Source organism: Oxyura jamaicensis, chromosome 25 (genome assembly GCF_011077185.1).
Source record: "Oxyura jamaicensis isolate SHBP4307 breed ruddy duck chromosome 25, BPBGC_Ojam_1.0, whole genome shotgun sequence".
NCBI classification, from domain to species: domain Eukaryota; kingdom Metazoa; phylum Chordata; class Aves; order Anseriformes; family Anatidae; genus Oxyura; species Oxyura jamaicensis.
The window spans coordinates 1,626,121-1,646,279 of record NC_048917.1 but is presented as its reverse complement, the minus strand read 5'-3'; the positions used below and the strand labels follow the sequence as shown (position 1 = coordinate 1,646,279).

The 20,159-nt window shown below is 61.9% G+C and overlaps 2 protein-coding genes across 3 annotated transcripts; both read right to left on the bottom strand.

Moving 5' to 3' along the window:
- Positions 1-3,277: 3,277 nt before the first annotated feature.
- LOC118178165 (T-lymphocyte surface antigen Ly-9-like) lies at positions 3,278-7,634 on the bottom strand (the record flags this gene model as incomplete). Its single annotated transcript, XM_035346456.1, is given in 7 exon segments — positions 3,278-3,787; positions 4,112-4,214; positions 4,558-4,790; positions 6,071-6,166; positions 6,907-7,006; positions 7,008-7,171; positions 7,268-7,634. Coding segments are annotated over 7 exon segments (1,095 nt in total), but the record flags the coding sequence as incomplete, so codon positions are not given.
- A 4,244-nt stretch (positions 7,635-11,878) lies between these two features.
- Positions 11,879-18,630, bottom strand: LOC118178253 (signaling lymphocytic activation molecule-like). 2 transcript variants are annotated; one of them, XM_035346613.1, is made up of 7 exons: positions 18,273-18,630; positions 15,407-15,736; positions 14,797-15,078; positions 13,678-13,776; positions 13,061-13,137; positions 12,424-12,591; positions 11,879-12,345 (listed from the first exon to the last, which is right to left on the bottom strand). In XM_035346613.1, the coding sequence occupies exons 1-7, from the start codon at positions 18,376-18,378 to the stop codon at positions 12,289-12,291; spliced, it is 1,119 nt and encodes a 372-aa protein (XP_035202504.1). In that variant the 5' UTR covers positions 18,379-18,630; the 3' UTR covers positions 11,879-12,288. The 2 variants fall into 2 exon arrangements, with proteins under 2 accessions (XP_035202504.1, XP_035202505.1); XM_035346614.1 differs by having other exon boundaries at positions 15,407-15,733; positions 18,327-18,630.
- Positions 18,631-20,159: the final 1,529 nt, after the last annotated feature.

Genomic DNA, 20,159 nt, shown 5'->3' with positions numbered 1-20,159 from the left:
CCCCCCCCCCCCCCCCCCCCCCCCCCCCCCCCCCCCCCCGGCTGGCAGAAGGTGGTCTCGGTCAGCTCCTGGGCGTGGGGGTTCTCTGCCGCCTTCCTGTCCTCCTGCAAGAGAGGAGCAGCGGCACAAGGAGGTGCCACGGCAGCGGCAGGTGGGGAAACTGAGGCACGGGCTGGGGGGGGGGTCTGGAGCAGCCCCCATGTGCCCAACTCACCTGGGCAGCGGGGAGGATCAGGGCGGTGTCGTGCTCTAGGACAAGCGCATCTGCAACGCAACACGCGGGGTCGAATCAAGGAGCGGGCAGAGGCTGCTCTAACGAGCGTTGCCCTAACGAGAAACCGGCTCGCGGCTCACCTGAGAAGTCGCTGATGGAGGTGGTTGGGTCCCGCGTCCCTGCGCATGACATGAGAGAGGCCGAAAACCCGTTAATAAAGCAACAACAACAACAAAAGCGCAGCGAGCTCCTGCTGGGGTGAGGAGTGAGCAGCTCTGGGTTTTGTGAGGCCGCGAGCTCGGTTTTGTGTCAAAGCAGAGCGAGGCCCAGGCTGGCAGGGGGGACCCCAAAAGGTGCAGAGCCAAAGAGAGGAAGCCTCCTCCAGCACGAAGCCTCGGCGAGCCATGCCAGGATGGGGGGGCATTTTGCTGCTTTTCGTGGTGCTCTGAGGCTGGGAGGGTTTGCCACCACCGTTTGCTGCTCAACCCATCGCGGGGCTGCCCCAACCACGGGTGCCCCGGCGAGGAGCTCACCTTCACCCTTGGTCCTCCGGTAGGTGAAGAAGAGCACGAGCAGAGCAAGGAGCACGAAGATGATGGGGGACCAGTACTTGACGGGAACTCCCGACCCATTTTCTATGGGGAGAGACCGGAGATGGGGGCTTGCTGCCAGCAAAAGGGGGTCAGGGTCACTGGGGGGCTGCGGGACCCTCCGGGGCGGTGGGACTCACGGGTTTGGTTCCCCAGGCCGCCTGCTTGCGTTGGCGCGGTGACGGTGGGGGGGTCCCTGGTCAAAGGGGGGATTGGAGAGGCCCCAAGCCACGTCTTTGTCCCATCCACGTCCCTGGTGGCCACAGTGGGGTCTCCCATAGCCTCTGGGTTGTCATCATGCTGGGTGAGGTTCCGGTCCCACAGCTCCTCTCCTTCCAGGGCAAGCGCTGGGAGCAAGGTTCGTTAATTCACGCTAGGGCCGAGCAGCCCCAGCGACACCAACACCAGCTATTGGGAACTCGAGGTGAGACCACTTGAAACCTCACAGCAAGCAGCACGTGGCCTCGGGGCTGCACAAACCCCACCATGATCCTGCACCACGGCTGGGAGCCGAGGCAGCAGCAATGCCCCCCCCCCCCCGCCCCAAATCCTCATCCCTGGGTGCCCTGGGGCTGGGTGAGCATCAGTGGCCGGGTGCTCGTGGGCTCTGCCGGCAGGCTGAGCTCCTCCTGCACATCACAGGAGGGCCACGCACCCCTGGCAGGAGGCTGAGCAGCTCGCCAGCGGTGCCAGCGCGGTGGCTGTGCCGTGGTGGCACAACGGGGCCGCGGCTCGGGGACACCCAAACGGCGCCAGGGTCGGCAAAGGGGCCGGGTGGGCAGCGAGCATCCCGGCTGCGGCGCTGGCAAAGAGCCGGGCTTGAGGCTCGGAGCCAGCAGCGCAGTGAGGTTGGGGTTCACAGCACAGCCCTGGGTGCTGGGGGTGCCTAAAGCCTCCCCCCCCGTGCGCAACACAAGCCATAGAGCAGGAGGCCAGAGCCGCGCTGCCCATAAAATATCAGGGCCCGCACCCTGCCCTGGGGCTGCAGTGCCCTGGGGAGCCATCGCAGCCTTGCACCCACCGGCCTTCACGCCACCCCCTCTTCCTCATCCTCCTCCTCTTCCTCCCCTCCCAGCCCCACAAGTGGGGGCACCCCCAGGCCCCGTGTCGCCCCCTCCCCCCCCCCCAGCCCCACTCACCGGCCCCAGCGCCGAGCACGGCGATGCAGAGCCACCTCCAGCCGGCCCCGCTCGCCTCCATCCCCTCTGCCCCTCCGAGCCCTCCACCGCGGCTCCTCGCAGCCGAATTTGCAATGCCTTCCTTCCCCTTTCTGCCCAGCCAACGGCTTCCTGTGAGCACAAAGGTGTTGCCGACATAAAATGATGATTAATGGGCAGAAAGCGTCCCGGGGGGCACCGCCGGGGCTGCCATGGGGTAAGGGACGGCGCCCCAGCCATCACCGGCGTGGGCGAAGGAGGCGGCGATGCTCCAGCGCTGCCCCGGCTCCCTTTGGGCCCCTGCCCGGTGTCACCGGTGCTGCTTCGAGCCCTGGACATTGCCCGGCTGGGCCGGGTTTGGTGCCACAGGGGCAAATCCCTTGGCAAAGCGTGTGGCCCACCGAGGTTGTGTATTTTTTGATGGCTAAGCAGAAATTCAAGAAAAACAAAAACACAAGCCTTTTCTGGCCGCACCGCGAAAATGCGGAGAACAAAGTAACACCACGGGTTTGTCACTAATAGGACTGTTTCTCCCCCCCACCCCCCCCCCCCCCCCCCCCAAAAAAAAAAAATATGCAGACAGAAATTGAGCTCAGATGTGTCTGGCATTTTTATTCCAGCAGCTCCTAGAGGGCTCTCCTGTGCCAGGCACTTCAAAGAAATCTCCAGTTTCATCCCTGAATAATTTACTATCCGCGCAGACAAGACAAAGAGCAGGGGGAAGCAGCACGCACAGGGAGAGGCTTCCACGGGTGCGGCGTCTGTCTGGAAAATTGACGGCAAGGCGCACGTCCTGCTCAGCGCCAGCTCTGCCGGGGACGATGCAGACCCGGGCACCGCGTCCTCCCCGAGCATCCCGACCTCACCCGGCCCCTGCTGGGGCTCAGCCCGGGCTGTGCAGCCGCTACTGCCCCGTGCAGCATCTCGGAGAGCTGCCCTGCTCGGCACGGCTCCGCCTGGAAGCTGCCTAATGCTGCAGCTCCGGCACCTCACACGCGAGCACATCACGCAAGAATAAAACCTGGTGTATAAATACATCAAAGGAGGTGAGCGCAGCAGCATCAGCCACGCTTCTTGCACCTTCGCCCCCCCCCCCCCCCCCCCAGACCTTCTCCTGCCCCCCGACGCCCTCAGACCACTTCCCACCCTGCAGTGTCTCATGCGGGGCTGCAAACAGCTCACTCGTGGCACAAAGAAACCCCACGGGTGGTGGGGGAGCTGCGAGGTCTCCACCAGCTCCCCACGAGCACCGGGGGAGCGAGCACAGGTGCAGAAACCACAGTTCACCTTCATCTCCGTCTTTTACCGTGTTTTACAAAGTGCTATTTTTACTTTCTCTTTGTCCCATAACCGAAGAAGTCAAAAGTATTTGCACAGTTAAAGAGCGTAGTAATAAAATCGTGGCTTTAGGACTCTCCTCGGGTCTTCCCGTCCCCTTGCGCAGCCTCCTCGCTGCGGGAGCCTCCCAGGAGCGAGGTCTCTGCGTGGCGGGGCTGGGTTGGCAGCCGCAGTTTTGTTCCGTCTTTCTCTGGCCAGAGAGTGCAGAAAGAGGAGCCCGAGTCTCACCTGGATGCCAAAGCACGGGCACGGCTCCGGCGCCAGACGAGCATCTCGGCCTGCACCACGTCCCCCAGGTGCTTACGTCCTCGTGCCGGGGTGCCCCGGGCGGTGGTGCTGAGCCGGGAGGGGATGCCACAGCCCGGCGTGCTGGCACCACGAGCGGAGCAGGCTCACGGGCTCTGCCTGTGCCTTGGCACCCCGCTCACTGACCGGCCACTGGAGGCTCATCCGCTCCTAGCACCCCAGCGTGCTGCCGCCCAGCTCGTTGTCGTCCACCTGCAGTTAGAAACGGACACAGCTACCCAAAGCTCCCAGCAGCCGATGCCTTTGGTAACGTCAGAGGAGGCCCTCGGGCTTACTTAGAAGTGCTGGGCCTTGAGGAAAAGCAGTGGCGACCCCTCTGTCCTTGCCCCGAGCCCCTGCCCCCAGCACCAGGGCGTTGCGATGCGCTCAGGGGACGAGCTGCCCCTTCCCGCTGCCTCCCTGCCCTGCTCAGGTCCCATTTCTGCCCCATTTCTGCCCCATTTCTGTCCCATTTCTGTCTTGCCTCCCCCCCCTCCCCCCAGCCAGAGATGGCCACAAGCACCAACCCACCTGGGCCATGGCCTGGATGGTGGAATAAATGGTTTTGGAGGTCTCCGCCCCAGGGGCTGGCGTCTTCTTTGGGTCATTTTTCTGTGCACGAGGGAAATCCTGCATTGGCAGAAAAAGGTTTTTTTTTTTAAAAAAAAAATATGTTTCCAGGGCACAGAAGTAATGGCTCGGAGAGCCGAGGCCACCCGAATTTGGTGGGGCTGGGGACCAAGACCCAGCGCTGGTCCCTGGTGACACACGGGGAAGCACAGGCAGGTGGCTGTGGCTTTTCCAGCTTCTCTGGGCCGTCCCCGTTGCTGTCCCCAGGAGGAAGCAGCAGACAAAAGCGGGGCCGTCCGGCTGCTGCCCTCCCTCCGCACCCCCGCCGTGCGTCCCCTGTGCTGTCCCCATCCCAGGCAGGGACCCCAGGGGGGTCGCCGGGGGCGAGCCCGCAGGGACTCACCTGCGGGGCAATGCCGACCTCAGCGTACACCGTCACGTATTCTGCTGCCACCTCTGCAAGGAGAAAAAAAAGGGGCAGGTCAGCACCGGAGCCGGCTGCGGCATCCCCGGCGCGCTCCCGGCTCCTCGCCGAGGGCTGGGGGGATCCCGGCACCAACCCTGCAGAGCCACAGCTGTGCGCCGGCAGCCAAAGAGAGTCACAGCAAGATGCTGGTGAAAAACAGCTTTTTATTTAAATAGAAGGCGTTTTTGTGCGTTAGCCTCTGCATCTCAAGCTGCAGCCACTGCAGCAAGAAGCGTTGTCGGTCTTTGTCTCGTCAGACAGAGGATCGGGGGGATTTAAGTCCTTGAGAACCCTGGTTTGGGGTCAGCATTTCAGTGCCTGTCATTTGAAAGGGCCGCGGGGACTCGGGCCTGCACAGGGAGGAACTTTTAGGGGAAGAGTTTTGCTGTTCCTGGTGGAAGAGCTGGGTCCTGCTTCTGGAGGAAGCCTCGATCGTGGTGCTGGGTGCGCCTGCACACCCGGCCCCGGGCACACAGAAAAGAGAAACAAAGGGGCAGCAACTGCCCCGTTCACGCCAGCTTCAGTTCAGCTTCGCAAAACAACGCACACGTAAAAAAAAAAGGCGAGGGAGAGCTCTTCTGGGGAAGGCACGGGCACATCCCGCTGCCAGTGCCGGGAGAGGAGACACCAGCGGGTGCTGCAGCCTCTCGCTGGACCCGGCCTCTCCGCTGCAATTGTGTCCCGAGCCCCAGGCACGGACCCGAAAGCGATGCCGTGCTCACGGGGAAACCGCTGAGCTCTGCCCCCAAAGCCCCCCAGCACCAAGGAATCCAGGCAGCAGCTCTTAGGGGCAGCGCAGGCAGGCAGGAGTGGCTGGGGCTGGGCACGGTGCTGGAGCGGGGCCGTTTCACTTCTCTGCACCCCCCTCTGCTGCTGCCTTCAGATTGTCCCCAAAGTCCCTCTCGTGCTTTGGCGCTGTCCTCACGGCTCCGCTTTCTTCCCTTGGGGAGGGCACAAAGGTCACAAAGGAGGGACCGGGGCACGGGACGGCTCCAGCGGCCGCAGCATCGCTGGTGGGGGTCGGGGACGCCTGTCCCTGTCACCATGTGTGCAGGATGGGGGCACAGGGAGGTGCTGGGGGCTCGCCAGCCCCAGCCTCGAGCACTGCCTGGGCTCGAGGGAGGATGGACGGCGACCTCCAGCACGTCCCAGGGGGGTTAAAGCTTTGGGGGGGGCTGTGAGAGCGGCTACACTGCAGCACCAAGCCCTGGCGGTGGCTGAATTCCCTCCTGATCTTGGTGACCAGCCTGTCCTCACCAAGAAAAACGAGGAGGGAAGGAAACACCTTGGGGGGGGGGGGGAGCCTGAAAATCCTACCTGTAGCAGGAGCGCCGGGCCTGGAGGGGTTGCAGATCTTCCTGCCTGGGGGAGAAGCGACACCGGGCTCCGTCAGCAGCAGCCCACGCGCGGGGCTGAGCCGCAGAGGCTGCGGCCGGAGGCAGAGCCTTACCTCGGAATATCACGAAGGCCAAGAACACAGCCAAGCATATGAGCGCCACGCTCACCATCGCGGTGACGGTGCCGGTGAAGGTGCCGCTGTAGCTGTCTGGAGAGAGAAGGGGGGTCCAGTGATCACGGAGGAGTCGTTTGGGCACATCCTGAAGCTCATCGGCCTCTTCCCAGCGTCAGATCCCGGGGGGAAAGGAGCGCAGCTCTGCTGCTGCCCCCTGCTCAGCCCTGCCCTGCTCGGCAGGAGCTCTTATTTCATGGGGACGTGGTGCAGGGCTGGCAGGAGGAGATGCGCCACACTGGGACGAGCGACTCGGCTCTTGCACCTCCCCGGCTCTGCCTCCCCTTTGCATTAAGAGTTCCCTGCTCCCGTCCCAAGCTGGGACATTCAGGCACTGACCCAGACCTCCCCCTCCAAATTTTCTCAGGTGGCAGAGACGGTGCACGGGTGCTGAGGATGCCCAGAAAGCCTGGATATCCCCTCCTCCCCCCCTACTAAGCTGCAGGAAGAGATGAACTGCTCCAGCCTCAGACTCCCCGGCCTCCAGCGCAGGGTTGGGGCAGCCCGGTGCCTCGGGCACCCTGTGACACTTGGGGACAGGACGTGGACGGGGCAGCACGGCAGCTCACCGGTGGCAGGAGAGCGGGTTGTGTTTTCTGGCAGCACGGCGTGGGGGAAGAGAACAGGGACAGGGCACAGAGGTGAGCGCTTCGGCAAAGCCCCCCACCCTGGGAGGGGGGGTGGGGGGGGGGCACCCGGCTGGGATCAGGATGTGTCCCGTCCCCTCCAGCATCCCCCCGGCCCTCCCCATCCACGCATCCTTTGAGGGCTCTCACCTGCGCAGACGGCGGCGGGCGAGACGGTGGCGTTGCGGCTGCTGACGGGGTTTCGCACGGTGCAGGTGTAGGACAGCACATCCAGCTCCCCCGGGGGGGGGACCCTCCACCACCAGCTCGGGCCCCTCGGCATCCAGCCGCTGGCCGAGGCTCCAGGAGAAGGATTTGTTCCCGGGGGTGTGCACGGCGCAGCGCAGGGTGTAGCGGCAGCCGTGGGCCGAGCAGTTCCACACCGCGCAGGTCACCGCCGGCTCCTGCAGCACGCCTGTGGGAAACCGGGGCAGGAGGGGGGGGGGTGGCTCTCAGCACGTCTCCCACCCTCGGCTCCCGGCACGAGGCCGAAAAGGGAAAAGGCACTCACTGTACACCCGCAGGATGAAGCTGGCTTTAAACGAGGAGGTTTTTGCTGTGTAGGTGCCGGCATCGCTCTTCCCCAGCTGGGAGATGGTGAGCGCGCTGCCGTCCTCGGGGAAGGTCACGCGCGACCTGTAGGAGTCCTCATAAAACGAGGGGTCGGGGGACTCTCCCAGTCTGATGGAAAGTATGGTTTCTCCACCAAAGTTCCAGGCCAAATTTTCTCCTTTCAGGTTCTGAAGGTGAAACGTGACGGACCTGCCCTCGGCTCCATCCACTTCTAACACGCTGCTGGCGCCCGCTGGGGAGAAAAACCAGGCTGAGCCCCGAGCACGAAACGAAGGGGGTCTGGGGGCACCGTGCTCAAGGGGACAGGTTCAGTCCCATATGCGGAGCCCCCCTGACCTTAGGCCTTTGGGGTTCTTTGGGGTCCGGGCCCCGACTCGTGTTTTACTCCGGGATGAGGTCCCGCAGCAGGGACGTGGCTGTGGCTGCTGTCAGCTGCGAGCCCCGCGCTGCTTCGCAGGCCCCAGGAGCATGCAAGGGGCAAAGCCCCAAGGTGCAAAGCAAAAAGCACGAGGAGGAATCTGTGACAGCTCCATAAATAAATAAATAAATAAATAAATAAATAAAATAATTTTTAAAAAATCAAGCACGTTCCCTTTTCTTGCAAGAAAGATGACCAAGCTCATCTAAATGAGCCAGAAGCAGGTGGCTGCTTCTCTGATTTTGTGACTTCTTCCCTCTTCTGAGGAGGAACAAGGCAAAGTGCTCTTGTTTTGGCTACTCCCCAGTTCAAATCTGTGCTGCCCCAGCTGGGCTGGGAGGGGAGGGGGGGAGATTTCCCCACCCGAGCCTGAAAAAGGCAGATCCTGGCCCCAAGACGCTGCTCTCTTCCCAAGGGTGCTCTTCTTCGAGGCCAAGCAAAGGCATTCCTGCCCGCACCCCCCTGCCCCGGGGATGCGCTCCCCCCGCTGCAGGGAGGGGAAAAAGCTGGCGGAGGAGATAGCGCTCGGGGAGGAAATGCTGCAGCACGGCGAGCTCATCCTGGGGGCCGCGGGGGCTCCTGCGGCATCCTTGCTGCTTTCCCCCTGCACCTGAGAGTTTCTCTTTTGGCCACAGCCACCTGCAGACCCTGCCCAGAAGTCTTGGTTAGGAAGAGAGGAGGAGAAAAACAGCATCTCCAGCTGGCGTGGGGGCAAAGCCCGTCCTGCACCGGTGCCTGGTTAAACCCTGAGACACCCCACCAAGGCTTGGAGACGTCTGGCTGCAAAGAGCCAGATGGGAATTCACAGTTTTCCCTTCCAGCCCTCCCTCGATTTTACTTCTGTGCCCACGAGTTCATGAGACTCGTGGCGGCGAACGTCTCAGTGTCTCGCAGCAGGCTGGAAACAACCAGAAAGCTCCCCTTTCCTGAGCTCCCCGTAACGAAACCCCGCCGCAGGCTCAGAAACAACACGCGGGCAGCCACGGGGAGCAGACCCCGCGCTCGCCACCGGCCGCAGAGCAGAAGGGCAGAAGCGCACATCTGGGGCACATCTGGCAGCAGCTGGACGGAGGCCGGGCTGGGGCTGAGGCCCGGCGCATTCACCCGTTAGCTGGGGGGGGCCACGCGAGGACGGGGCCAGGAGCAGGTCTGGGATGTGCTGGGCGTGATTCACCCAGCCCTTCTGGGCCAGCAGATCCGAGCCCTGGGAATAAGGTCAAAAAACAAGCCCCGTCCCCATGTAGGGCACTTGGTCCGGCACACGCCAGCTCGTCGCGGGCTCTCTGCTCTCGTGGGCATCCCCAGACTGCGTCCACCCGTGGGCTCCTTCCCTCCCTTCGTGGCACCCGGGGAAAGGAGCATCCCGCCCTTACCTGCTCGGCACAGGAGGCAGGCGAGGAGCAGGCACACAAACAGCTCCATCGGAGCACGGCGCGCGCTCTGCCCTCAGCTCCCGCGTGGTTTGCAGTGAGTAAAAGGAAGAAGATCACGCTGTGCCTTTTTGTTTCTCACTTCCTCCAAAACACTCAAGACCCCCGGACTGCTTCGATGCAGATGGGACTTCAGCAGATTTTTCCAACCTCAAGCACTTTGGCCGGGGGCTGCGTCTGTGCGGTTTCAGGATGCCTGGGCTGACCCCCCGGGGGCTCCGGATGCTCTCCCACATGATGGGCAACTCTGCCCCCCCCTGCACCCCTGTGTCCCCCGTCTGTGACGCTGCAACCTCGCCTCCTAAGGGCAGCGCCACAGCTGCACGCTGATCTCGGACTCCCCGCCTTCCCCCCCCCTCCCCGGGGTTTAAATACACCTGGCAAAGCCCCCCCCCCCCCGCCCCCCCCACGACCTCAAGCACCCAGGAAGGGTCTGGGGGATTTCTCCATAACGGGGCCTCGCAGGCACTTCCTTGCTTACCTGCTGGAGGTGGCCCTGTTTTAGGCCCCATTTTGTCGGTTTTTGGGATGCCCCTCCACATCACACCCCCCCCCCCAGTTCCTCAGAGGGGGCCCAGGGGTCCCCCGGTCGTCTTGGACCTTGGCCCCAAAAGGTTCGGAAGATGCTGAAGCAGAGCCCAGAGGCTGCTGCGTCTCTTGGCTGCTTGTGGCAGCTGCGCTCGTGCTGGCCCCGGGACCCCGATGGAGCTGAGACCACCACGGCAGCCCCCAGAGGACCCCACCACCACCGCAGCCCCCTCCTGAAGGACGGCACCCTGCCAGCTACCCGGCCCTGGGGGCAGTTCTTGAAGAAGCGCAGGGCAGGGGAAGGAGCCAGGCAGTGGGGGCAGGATCATACCCCACGGGATATTCCCCCCCCCGGGGCAGGGAGGAGCAAGGGGCAGCAGAGACAAAGTGTTACGGACTGACCATGGGAAGGCTGGGAGTGAACCTGGGAAGAAGGGGAGGGTGAGAGGGAAATATTTTTATTTAGTTGTTCCTCACTATCCTACTCGGTTACCGACTGGCAATAAATTAATTTTCCCCAAGTCAAGTCTGTTCTGCCCCTGAGAGTGACTGGTGAGTGCCCCCCTGCCCTCGTCTCAGCCCAGGAGATTTTTCCAGGTATTTTCTCCCCCCGTTCTGTTGAGGAAAGGGTGTGAGAGAGCGGCTGGGTGGGCGCCGTGCAGCCGGCCAAGGGGATCCCACTGCCTGACATCGCACAGCAGCCTCCGGCCCGTCACGAGGAGGAGTAAGGTGCGAGAAAATCCCGTGGGATACGTGGAATGGAAGCCAAAACGGAGAAACACCATTCCCAGGCAAGGTGACAAAGTGCATGGTGGTGACAGGTGTCCCATCACCGGGGTGTCCTTTGTAAGGGACGAGGAGATCCAAACCCTCCATCCCCAAAACTGTCTGAGGAACGCCTCCGCCCCCAGACCTTCCGGGGTGCAGCACGACCCCGGCGTCACACTGAAAATCAGGTGGAGGAAGTGAGCTGGCGATGTCTGGCTTTAAAATAGCGCAGGTTCCTCTCCCATGGCAAGGGAGCGGGTTTCAGCTGCTCGCAGGGGCTGCCGCAATCCTGCCCCGATGCGGTGCTGCGGGAGGCAGGGTGAGGAGGCTGAGCAAGAGCAGGGCAGTGGGGTAAATCACTCCCGCGGGGCAATTCGCCCCGCTGAGCCGCAGTACAGCTGAGGCGGGAGGAAGCGCACATGGAGCATCGCCGTTGCTCAATCGTGAGCAATCAAAATCATGAGCAATCCATTAAAAACAGCTCCTCTCTTTCACAACGCCCCGGGACGGGACAAGAGCAGGGGCAGGAGGAGATGTCCCACGGGAAGAGGCACCCACAGCCCCTTCGGTCATCCCACCTGCAGCACCGGCGCTGCTCCACCTGCAGTCACGCTGCCTTGGCTCTGGGACATCAGCCTGGGTTTTTTTTTTAACCATCTGGAGCATTTTGAGTCCCCTCGCACTCCGCAGGTGGGCTCTGATCGCACGTCGCAGGGTCAGACCCATATTTCTGCAAGGACGAAGGAGGGAGCAGCGGGCTGCACCCTGCCCGGCACAGAAATCAGGGATTTTGTCCCCATTTTAGGGGCGCAAAGGGAAGCATGACTTTGCCCTTCTCTGGCCCCAGGTTCCTGGTGGAAGTGACAGCTTTGCGAGCAGATTTTTCCGAGGAAGCAGCTCAGCTGATCTGCTGAAGTAACCCAAGGAGGAAGCTCGGGACGTGCAAAACACCAACTCGTCTTCTCGCTGCCAGCACCTGATCCAGCTGCAGCCCTCGGCGCGTCCCTCCCCCAGACCTTTCTGAAAGGCGTTACTGGAACTGTGTTTTTTCCTGCAGCTGCACGCGAGGTCCGACCTGCTGCTGGGGTTCGAGGGGCTGGGATGGTCGGTGGTCCTGGGGAGGCTCCTGGCCACCCCCGGCACCCCGCTGCTGGATGCTGGCTCAGCCAGAAGTCCAGCTCTCGGAAGCCCACCTGGAGCAGCAGCCGGGGCAGAGGTCGGGGTGGCGGAGCGCAGCAGGATGCGGCCCCTTCCCAAGCGTGGCCATGGGCGAGCGGTGCCGGGTGCCCTGCCCAGCGTTGCGCAACCCAAATTTCTGCAGCAGTCAGACCCAAACCCACGCCTTGTGCAAGCTGCCACGGAGCAGAGCTCAAAACCCTGCTTGTGATTTGTTTTTGTTTTTTTTTTTTGGTGATTTGTCCTTTTTTTTTTTTCCCCCGGTGTCGCGGGCCGTGGGCTCCCTCTAGCGAAGCCAGGGCCGTGGGCTGCGGCCGTGGGGTCCCGCAGCCTCCCCCGGCCACGTCCTGCTGCCGGTGGTGGGGTCGCATCCAGCTCCTCTCCCGGTGCTCAGCATCTCACCGCTGTCCCGCAGCCCCAGCCCGCAGCCATTCCTTTCCCCTCTCCGGTCCTGCGCTGGGCTCCACCGTTCCTCGACGCCAGCTTTTGGGGGCCGGGAGCAGCTTTTTAGGGTGCTGGAGGGGCCTGCCCTACTCGGCGGTGCTGAGCGGGATCTCCCCCAGCCCGGGATGCGGGTGCTGGTCACAGGGCGTGGATGCCGGGGGTCTCGGGGCCAGGCTGACGCCGCGCAGGGGGGGCTCAGATCATGGGCAGGGTCACGCAGGCGTAAACCGTCGTGGGCTCCGCCTCGGGGCTCTGCTCTCAAGGAAAAAAAGGGGGTGAGCGAGGTGCCCAAATTGGGGTGCCCGAAGTGGGGAAGCCGCATTCCCTTACCTGCGAGAGGGGCGAGCGGCCCCGCGGGGTGGGTGGCTCTGCCCGGGGGCTGTGCCGGATCCGGCCGGGGGCCTGGGCTGTGTCCGGGGGCAAGCCGGTGGCTGCGGCGTAGATGGTGGTGCAGGAGGGGTGCTCTGGGCGGGGGGGGCTGCAGGGGATTTTCTGCTTCTGTGCGGGGAGCAAGGGATGAGGCAGGTCACTGCGGGGGCTCTTCCCTCCCTTCAGCCCTGCAGGACCCCAATTTCGTCCCGGAGCAGGATTTGGGAAGGGAAAGCTTTCCCCCCAGAGCCACCCCTGGGATGTTAGGGGCTGGGGAAGCTGCAGCACCCAACCTTATTCCCCAAAATATCCCAAACTAAGGCCACCAGGATGGTTCTCAGGACCTCACCATGCTGGGGGGTGACCCCCAGGGGCCCACGACCCCCCAAGTCCCAGGAGGGGCACGATCTCGCCACCTCCCTGGCTCAGCCCCCACCAGCCGCATCGACACCCAGTGACCAAAGCCCACCACACGCAGAGCCACGGGCGCACACCCGGCACGGCTTCGGGGTGCCGCTGCCTTCCCCGCTGCTCAAACCCAGGCTGCAGCCCCCTCCCCACGAGCATCTCCCCCCGTGCCTGGGCTGGGCTCTCTCACCTCCACCCGCTGCACTTGGGAGTAGATGGTGTGCACCTCGCTGTCCTGGGCGAACGGCGCGTGCTCCCGCTGCCGGCCTGCCAGGGGGGAGATGGACAAAGTCACCGCGGTGCCGCAGGACAGCAGCTGGGGACCCCCCTCGCACCCTGCTCCCAACCCCAAAGCACGGCAAGGGACAGCCTCGGTGTTTCCCCAGCACTGCAGGGCGGTGGGCTCAGCTTGGTGAGTTTGTCCCTGTGCAGGGGACAGGCCAGCGCCCTCGCTGAGGCGTCTGGGGAGATGATGATCTCGCAAATTTGGGCTGGGATCGTGCATTTCCCCTCGAAACCGTGTGATACAATCACAGAAGCACAGCATCCGGGTACAGCACTTGAGATCATGTGCTAGGTGAAGCAGGTACATGCACACATATAAATATATATATTTCTTTTTTAAGCTGGTTTCCTTCCTGCCTTTCACCCTATGCTACAAAAGAAGCAGGTTTCGCTCCCTCCCCAGGGCCACGGGCCCCAAGACGAGGTACTGCAGGAATCAGCCAGGTTGGGGGGGCTGTGAACCCCTCCTGTCCCCCCCTAAACACCCCCCCAGTGCCCCTGGCTGCACTCCCTGACACTCACCCATGTGCTTGGCAGTGAAAACCACGATGAGGACCAGCACGACCACCGCAGGCACCACCACCACCACCAGCACCAGGTTCAGCCCCGGCCTGGCGCTGCCTGCAGTGCAGAGAGGGGAAAGGATCAGCGCCGGCCCCCCAGCAGAAAAATCTCCCCATTTAAAACCATCCTGGGTCTTGTCACCTAGATCTGAGGCTGCCTTTTCGGTAGAACAGGAAGCAAGGGGCAGGAAATGATTTCTTTTGAACTTGGCTTTCACGAAGCGCCTCCAAACTGCAGCCATCAGCGAAAAAGCTGCTGGGGGGTAGATCAGGGCCAGATAAGGCCCTAAATGCAGCTCCGGTGGCTTCGCAGGGATGGGCAGGCTTCGCAGACAGCCCCTGGGTGCTGTAGGCGCGTGGGAAAGGAGCCCGAGGACAGAGCTCTGAGGGTGGCACCGGGCTGCCACCACCGTTAACGCGTGTGGCACAGGGGTGTCCCCGTGTGCAAGGGGCTGGGGGAGGATGAGGGGGGACAAACAGGCCCGAAACCCTGGCATCATCTCCTTTTGGCATCTTCCTTTCCCAGTCGAGGCCCGGAGATGCCACGGGGATGTTTTCTGGGCACAGGGAGCTGTGAAAGCCCCAGCGTGGGTCAGCACCGCGGGGAGGTGACTTCACGCCGTGTCCCCAAGGGAAAGGGGCAGCCGCTGCTTCCCCCGACCCCAGCAAAAGTCCCCACGTCACGAGGAAGGGCAAGAAAACCCCAGCGAGAGCGAGCACGGCTTTTGCCCCGAGAACCTCCAAAGGGGAAGTTGTCACCGAGATTTTTCGTCCTCCCCGGCCCTCCCGGCGTGCAAATCTCATGCATTGAAAATGAGCCCGGGGCACCGGGGCGCAGCGAGCGCGGGGCGGCAGATGGGACCCGCGGCTCGGCGTTTACGGGAAGGACCGGGAAGGACCCGGCAGCCCTGCGCAGGTGACGCCGTGGCCGCTTTTCCTGCAAAAGGCTCCTCTGAGGCTGCCGAAAGTAACGTGAAAAAATAATAAAATAATTTTAAAAAAATCCCCTGCAGAGCCAGAGCGGGGCTGGAGGTGGGAAAGAGCCGGGCCGGCGGCTGTAGCATCCCCGGGGACTCACCCCGCTGCTCGAAGCTGCAGGCGGAGGAGTTGAAGGTGACGGCGCTGCTGCTGACGGGGTTGCTGGCGGTGCAGGCGCAGGCCAGGCCGGTGGCGTTGAGGTGGTAGGAGAGGTGCAGGAGGCTGCCGTTGTGGGCGCAGGGCGATGAGGTGCTGGCCTCCAGGCCGGTCCAGCTGTAGGACACGTTGTCCCCCCTGGCCGCCGTGCAGTTGAGGGTGACGGTGCAGCTGTCGTTGGCCAGAGCCCAGCTGAGGACCTGGATGTCGGGGTCGGACACCGGCTCTGGATGGGGAGAGGGGACAGAGGCTCGTTTCTGGGGGAGGATGGAAACGCCGCCTCGTCCCCTGGCCTGGGAAATCCCACCGACCTCTCCTAGCTCCGAGGGAGGTGGGGAGAAACCGATCTGGCCCCAGGCCTGCTGCGGCCTCTCCAAATAGGGACTAGGTCTGCATGGACCCAAATACTCCCGGGGATACCAGAGAGGGTCCTGGACATCACGGGGGGGCATCTCTCGCCACCCCCACACCCCACCCCATTGCTGCCCACCTCCCAGACCCGCTCCCAGCACCACAAGAGGCCATCACGGCCCTCCGAAACCAGCGCCTCTCACCATACACTTCCAGCTGTATCTGCCAGACCTTCTCCTCCGCGTCCTTGCTGATGATGTACTCGTAGAGCCTCTGGTCCTGCCGCTTGGTGCTGAGGATCTCCAGCGAGAAGTTGGAGGAGTGGAAGCGGTTCTGGCTCGGGTTGTAGTTGGTGTAGTTTCCACCCAAGTACTTGAGCAGGACGTCCTTGCTATGCGGGTCCTCTGTGTCCCGCTTCCACGTGGCCACCCCGAAGCTCTGGGTGAGGGTCTGGAATTCCTGGGGGATCCACAGAACCGTCGCCTTCCCCAGCGTGCCCAGCACAGTCTCCCTTGTCCCGCGGCCCATGCCTGGGAGGAGAGCAGAGAGAAGGGCTGACGCAGGCAGAGATGCATGAGGACGGCCTGGAGGGCTCGCAGAAGCTGTGCCCTCCCTGGTGCTGCTGGAGAACAGATGCCACCCGAGCTGCACGAGCAGGGAACGGTGTTGGACCCACCCTGGTAATCTGGAGATGGCATCTGCTCAACAATCTGCTCTGCTGCTTTACTCAACTGCATTTTCAGCCCGCCTGAACCCTTGCTCGCGCACCACATCCTGCAGCAGTGCCTGCCACAGCTCTCAGGGTAGGAGGGAACGCGAGGGGCTCCGTGTCCCAACGTCCCCGCGTGCTCCCGGCTCACTTGGACCCCTTCAGCACCCGCTGGAGCAGGGCCACCTCGAGCAAGGGAAGGCGATTTTGGCCCTGGTCCCATGGGGAGGTGATGCCCATGGGGTGGCCAGAGCACCCTGGAGCAGTCTCGGTGACACCAGGGCCACTTGGAGGGAAGCGATGCTCGGTGTGCATCAGGGCACGCACCTCCCTGAAGTGCTGCAGCCACAGAAACCTCCCTGGGGAGTTTTCTTTGAGGAATCGCAGGAAACAAAGCCCCACAGGCTGGCTCTCCCTTCTCTCACCCAGGAGCTGGCAGGCAGGGAGGAGACGAGGTGGTCCCATGGCATCTCTTGGGTGTCTCTCATCTCATACCGAGAGGGCGACTGAGCAGCTCCAATGACGGTGGGACTGTGCACGCACCCCAGCGTACCCAAAAGCATCCTGCCCGCCCAGCTGTCCTGGGAGAGGTGCAGCTCAGGGCTTCTACCCTTCCACCCAACCCTTTCCTGCTTCAGGCTGTGACCCCTGTGATTCACATTTGCCCACAGCCTCCGTGAACCCTGAGCTTGTTTTTGTAGGAAATAGCGTGGAGCGCGATGCCAGCTCAGCGCCGCTCGCTGCTGGAGCGCGGAGGGGACCCCACCATGTCACCCCCACTTCCTTCCATCGAGGTGGGGGCTTGTCCCAGAAGGGAAAAGGAAAGCGTGGCACTCGCTGCAGAAGAGCAAGCCTGGTGGGGCCCAGATAAACCCAGTATCTGCCTCTCCGTCTGCACATACGGTTCCAGTAAAAACCACAAGGGAGCTCAGAGCGACTGCTTTCCTCACCCAGCGTCCCGAGTACATGCCATCACTTATTTTTTCCCCCTCCGTGGCACAAAACACAGCAGCTTCAGAGCTGTCCCTGTGAATTACGTCTCCACGGCGCCGACCCAGCCATGCAGACACGGCCGTTATCCTGCAGAAATGCCGAGCCCCAGCTGACCCAGCAGCTGCCACGTTTACTGTAAAGCCCAGCACGGAGCTGGATGTTGTCTTTTCTCGGCAGCCTGGAGCGCGGCGGTTAAGCTCCTGATTAATTACCGAATGGAAAAGCCCTTTTTGCATCACGTTAGAAAAACCCCTCTGCCCCGGCAAGAAGCAGCTCCCGGGGAGAGGAGACGTTTCCCCGTGGGGAAGGAGGCTCGGCTGGAGCAGGGATGTTGGAGGAGGGATGCGAAGAGGGCCAAAAGCATCCGCGCAAGCCCAGCTGGAGGGGCTGGAGGAACGCAAGCGACGCGCGGGGTCCGAAGCAGCCCCTGCGTGTTCGTGGGACTTTCGGCACACTGACCGGGCAGAAAACCCCTGGGGAGATTTCATGGGCAGGTATTCTAGTAAGAGTGAGCCAGCAGAGATGAGCAGAAACCCCAGCTCCGCGAAGCTGCCAGTTTCCTGGCTGAAGCCTTTGGTTTGTGCCCGGCGATGATGCAGAGGGCTGTAGGGGGACGCAGTGTCCCCAGGGATGGGGACGCTGGGCTGGCTCCAAAAAGAGGGTCAGGATTTGTCACTGACCTCCCTCAGCTCGGCTCGGGGGCCCCGTCTCCCCCCCAAACTTCTGCACAGGTTTAACACCGAGCCTTTCTCAGCACCCTCCCGCTACGTGTGGCAGCCCTTGGAAGGGAGGACCCCGCGCCCTGGCACTGCCCCGACCCCTCCTGGGTTTTCTGGGTGTCCCCCAACCCCCTGCACCACAGGGACTGGGGGTGCTGGGCCTGGAGGGGTCTCAGCACCCAGCACAGCCGACCCAGAGGGGTTTGGCTCATTCATTTTTAAGCAGAAAGTGACAACGTCCCCAGGCATCACCCGCTCCCAGTCCTACACACGTTTTACTGTTCCCAGCCCGCCGGCACCTCGAGCTGAGGCAACCCGAGCTAAAATCTGCCAAAATCTGCCAAGGACACACATCTCCCGTACCCCAGCCCACATCTGGCACCGAATGGTTTGCTCGGTGCTGTTAATACCCCGCTAAAACACACGCAGAGTACTTCCCTACTGCAAACACGCTCCGTCCATCACCATCTTTGTTCCTCCAGCATCTTTTATTCCCTCCTCCCTCGGTCTGCCTGGTAGGAGCGCATTAGGGATGCACGGCACATCCAGCCTGGAGTTGTGAGTCATTTGTCTTCCAGATGAATATTTACACTTATCTGCCTGCCCACCCAGCGCACGGCTCGCAGTTTCTAAAAGTCCTGCTAGCTGACGATCCCCACGCCAGCCGAACCACGAATTTTGCGGGTAGCAAGGCGTACGTACCCCAGACACGGCAGAAGGAGACGACCAGCCAGAGACACACGCTGCAGCCCATGCCTCGCTTCACGGAGCTGCTGCCGGAGTGAAGCTAATATCTGCTGCCGGGCTCATTATAAGAACAGGTGTACTCAAATCAGAGACACTGCTGTGGGCCATGTGTTTCCTGTTTTTTCGGCAGAATGACTGTTTTTCTCGAGTGGAAACTATTCAAAGCGTGGAGTCACTGCTGAATGCTTCACTGGAGAGCACCAGAGAGACTTGCAGAAGGACCCGGACCATTGATTTATCGTTTTCACCAGAACTACATCATCCAGCCGCAGGTCCTTAACCCAAACCCAAGAGAAGAGGAAACAGCCAGTAAGAAAATTATTTCATGTACGGTAACAGCTTCCTGGGGCTGCCCGGCGCCTGTGAATGTGGTGGAGGGGAAAGAGGTGGTGACACAAGCGGATCCCTCACCAAGGCAGCCACAAAGCTCACCAGGGCCCCTCACTTCAGGAAAAACACTGGATATCTGGGGAGAAGCCTACTCTGGACACATGGGACCCTTGGTGGTCCCAGCCTGCAGCTTCAGCTCCGTGGGCTCACCCTAAGCAGGAGCAGAGGTGGCCTTTAACACCCATCGAGGAGAAACCCAATCCTTCTTCTCAGGCTGAGCATCTTTGAGCCCCAGTTTGCTCCTGCACCGCTTAACCCCATCCCCATGGGTCCAGCCCAGCCAGGACCTGGGGACGGGGACGGTCCCCGCTCCTGTGGGTTCCCCCCCACGTTGAAGGAGCAGGGAGGGGACATGGATGGAGCAGGGACCACGCTCAGTGAGCATCGGGGATGGGGAGCGCGGGGAAAACACCACCCGCACGTTCCATTGCTGGGAAAGGGTGAGAAGAGCTTGGTTGTTTTTGTGTTTTTAGTGGAATGAATTATTCATCTCCGCTGTTGCTCGGCCCGCAAAGCGTTGCTGCTTTACAATGGGAGAAGGTGTTTTGTTTTTTTTTTTTCCTATTGCTCTTTTCAAGTTTTTCTTATTTTTTCTCTCCCGGTTTGCAGAAGAGAGCAGAGGTGACAGCGTAAAGCAGAAATTCCTCCGCTGGTTTAAAACAGAGCAAATTTAAGTGTCAGGATGAAATAAAAGCTGAATTTATGCACTTCACCATTTTTCAGCGGAGCAGAGCTCGGAGCGCTCCACGACTTTTGTCACCAATAAATTATTTCTAACACTAAAAAGCAAAGTTATGCCTAAAACCACACCAAACCAGCCGGTGCTCCCTGGCATCCTGCCGGGCCGCTCCTTCCCACTCAGAAAGCATCTGTGTGAGAAAGCGAGGCCTTTCCCAGGAAAGGGAAGAGCTCAGCAGAGGTGTAAAATAGAAAGAATGAGTAAGAGCAGTACGGAGGGGATTCTGCTCCTTTCTCACAGCGTGCAAGGAGCGTGGGCTCGGCCGAAATTTGGCAGCCGGCTCGGAGGATGCTGAAGCGGATGAATGAGAGAGGGCTTGGGCATCACCTCGGTCTGATGATGGAGGGGTTTGGGGCATCACCTGGGGGCATTTAGCAGAGCAGCCAGCTGCCCCAGCAGAAATCCCACCAAGAGCCGGTGCTCAGGAAGGGTCTCTCCCATGGATGTGCTCTTCAGTGTTCCCACACTTGGTTGCATGGGCAGGGCGCTGGGACGGTCCCCAAGGGGGACCCTGGTTCCGTCAGGGTTTGAACGCCCCCCAACCACCAAGAGAAATCATTCAGACAGCAGAAATCCCCGGCCAGGAAGCATGAAGGGGTGAGGATAGGAAAAATGGTGAGGGGAGCTCACAGGAAACCTCGCTTTACCTGGAAAGAAGG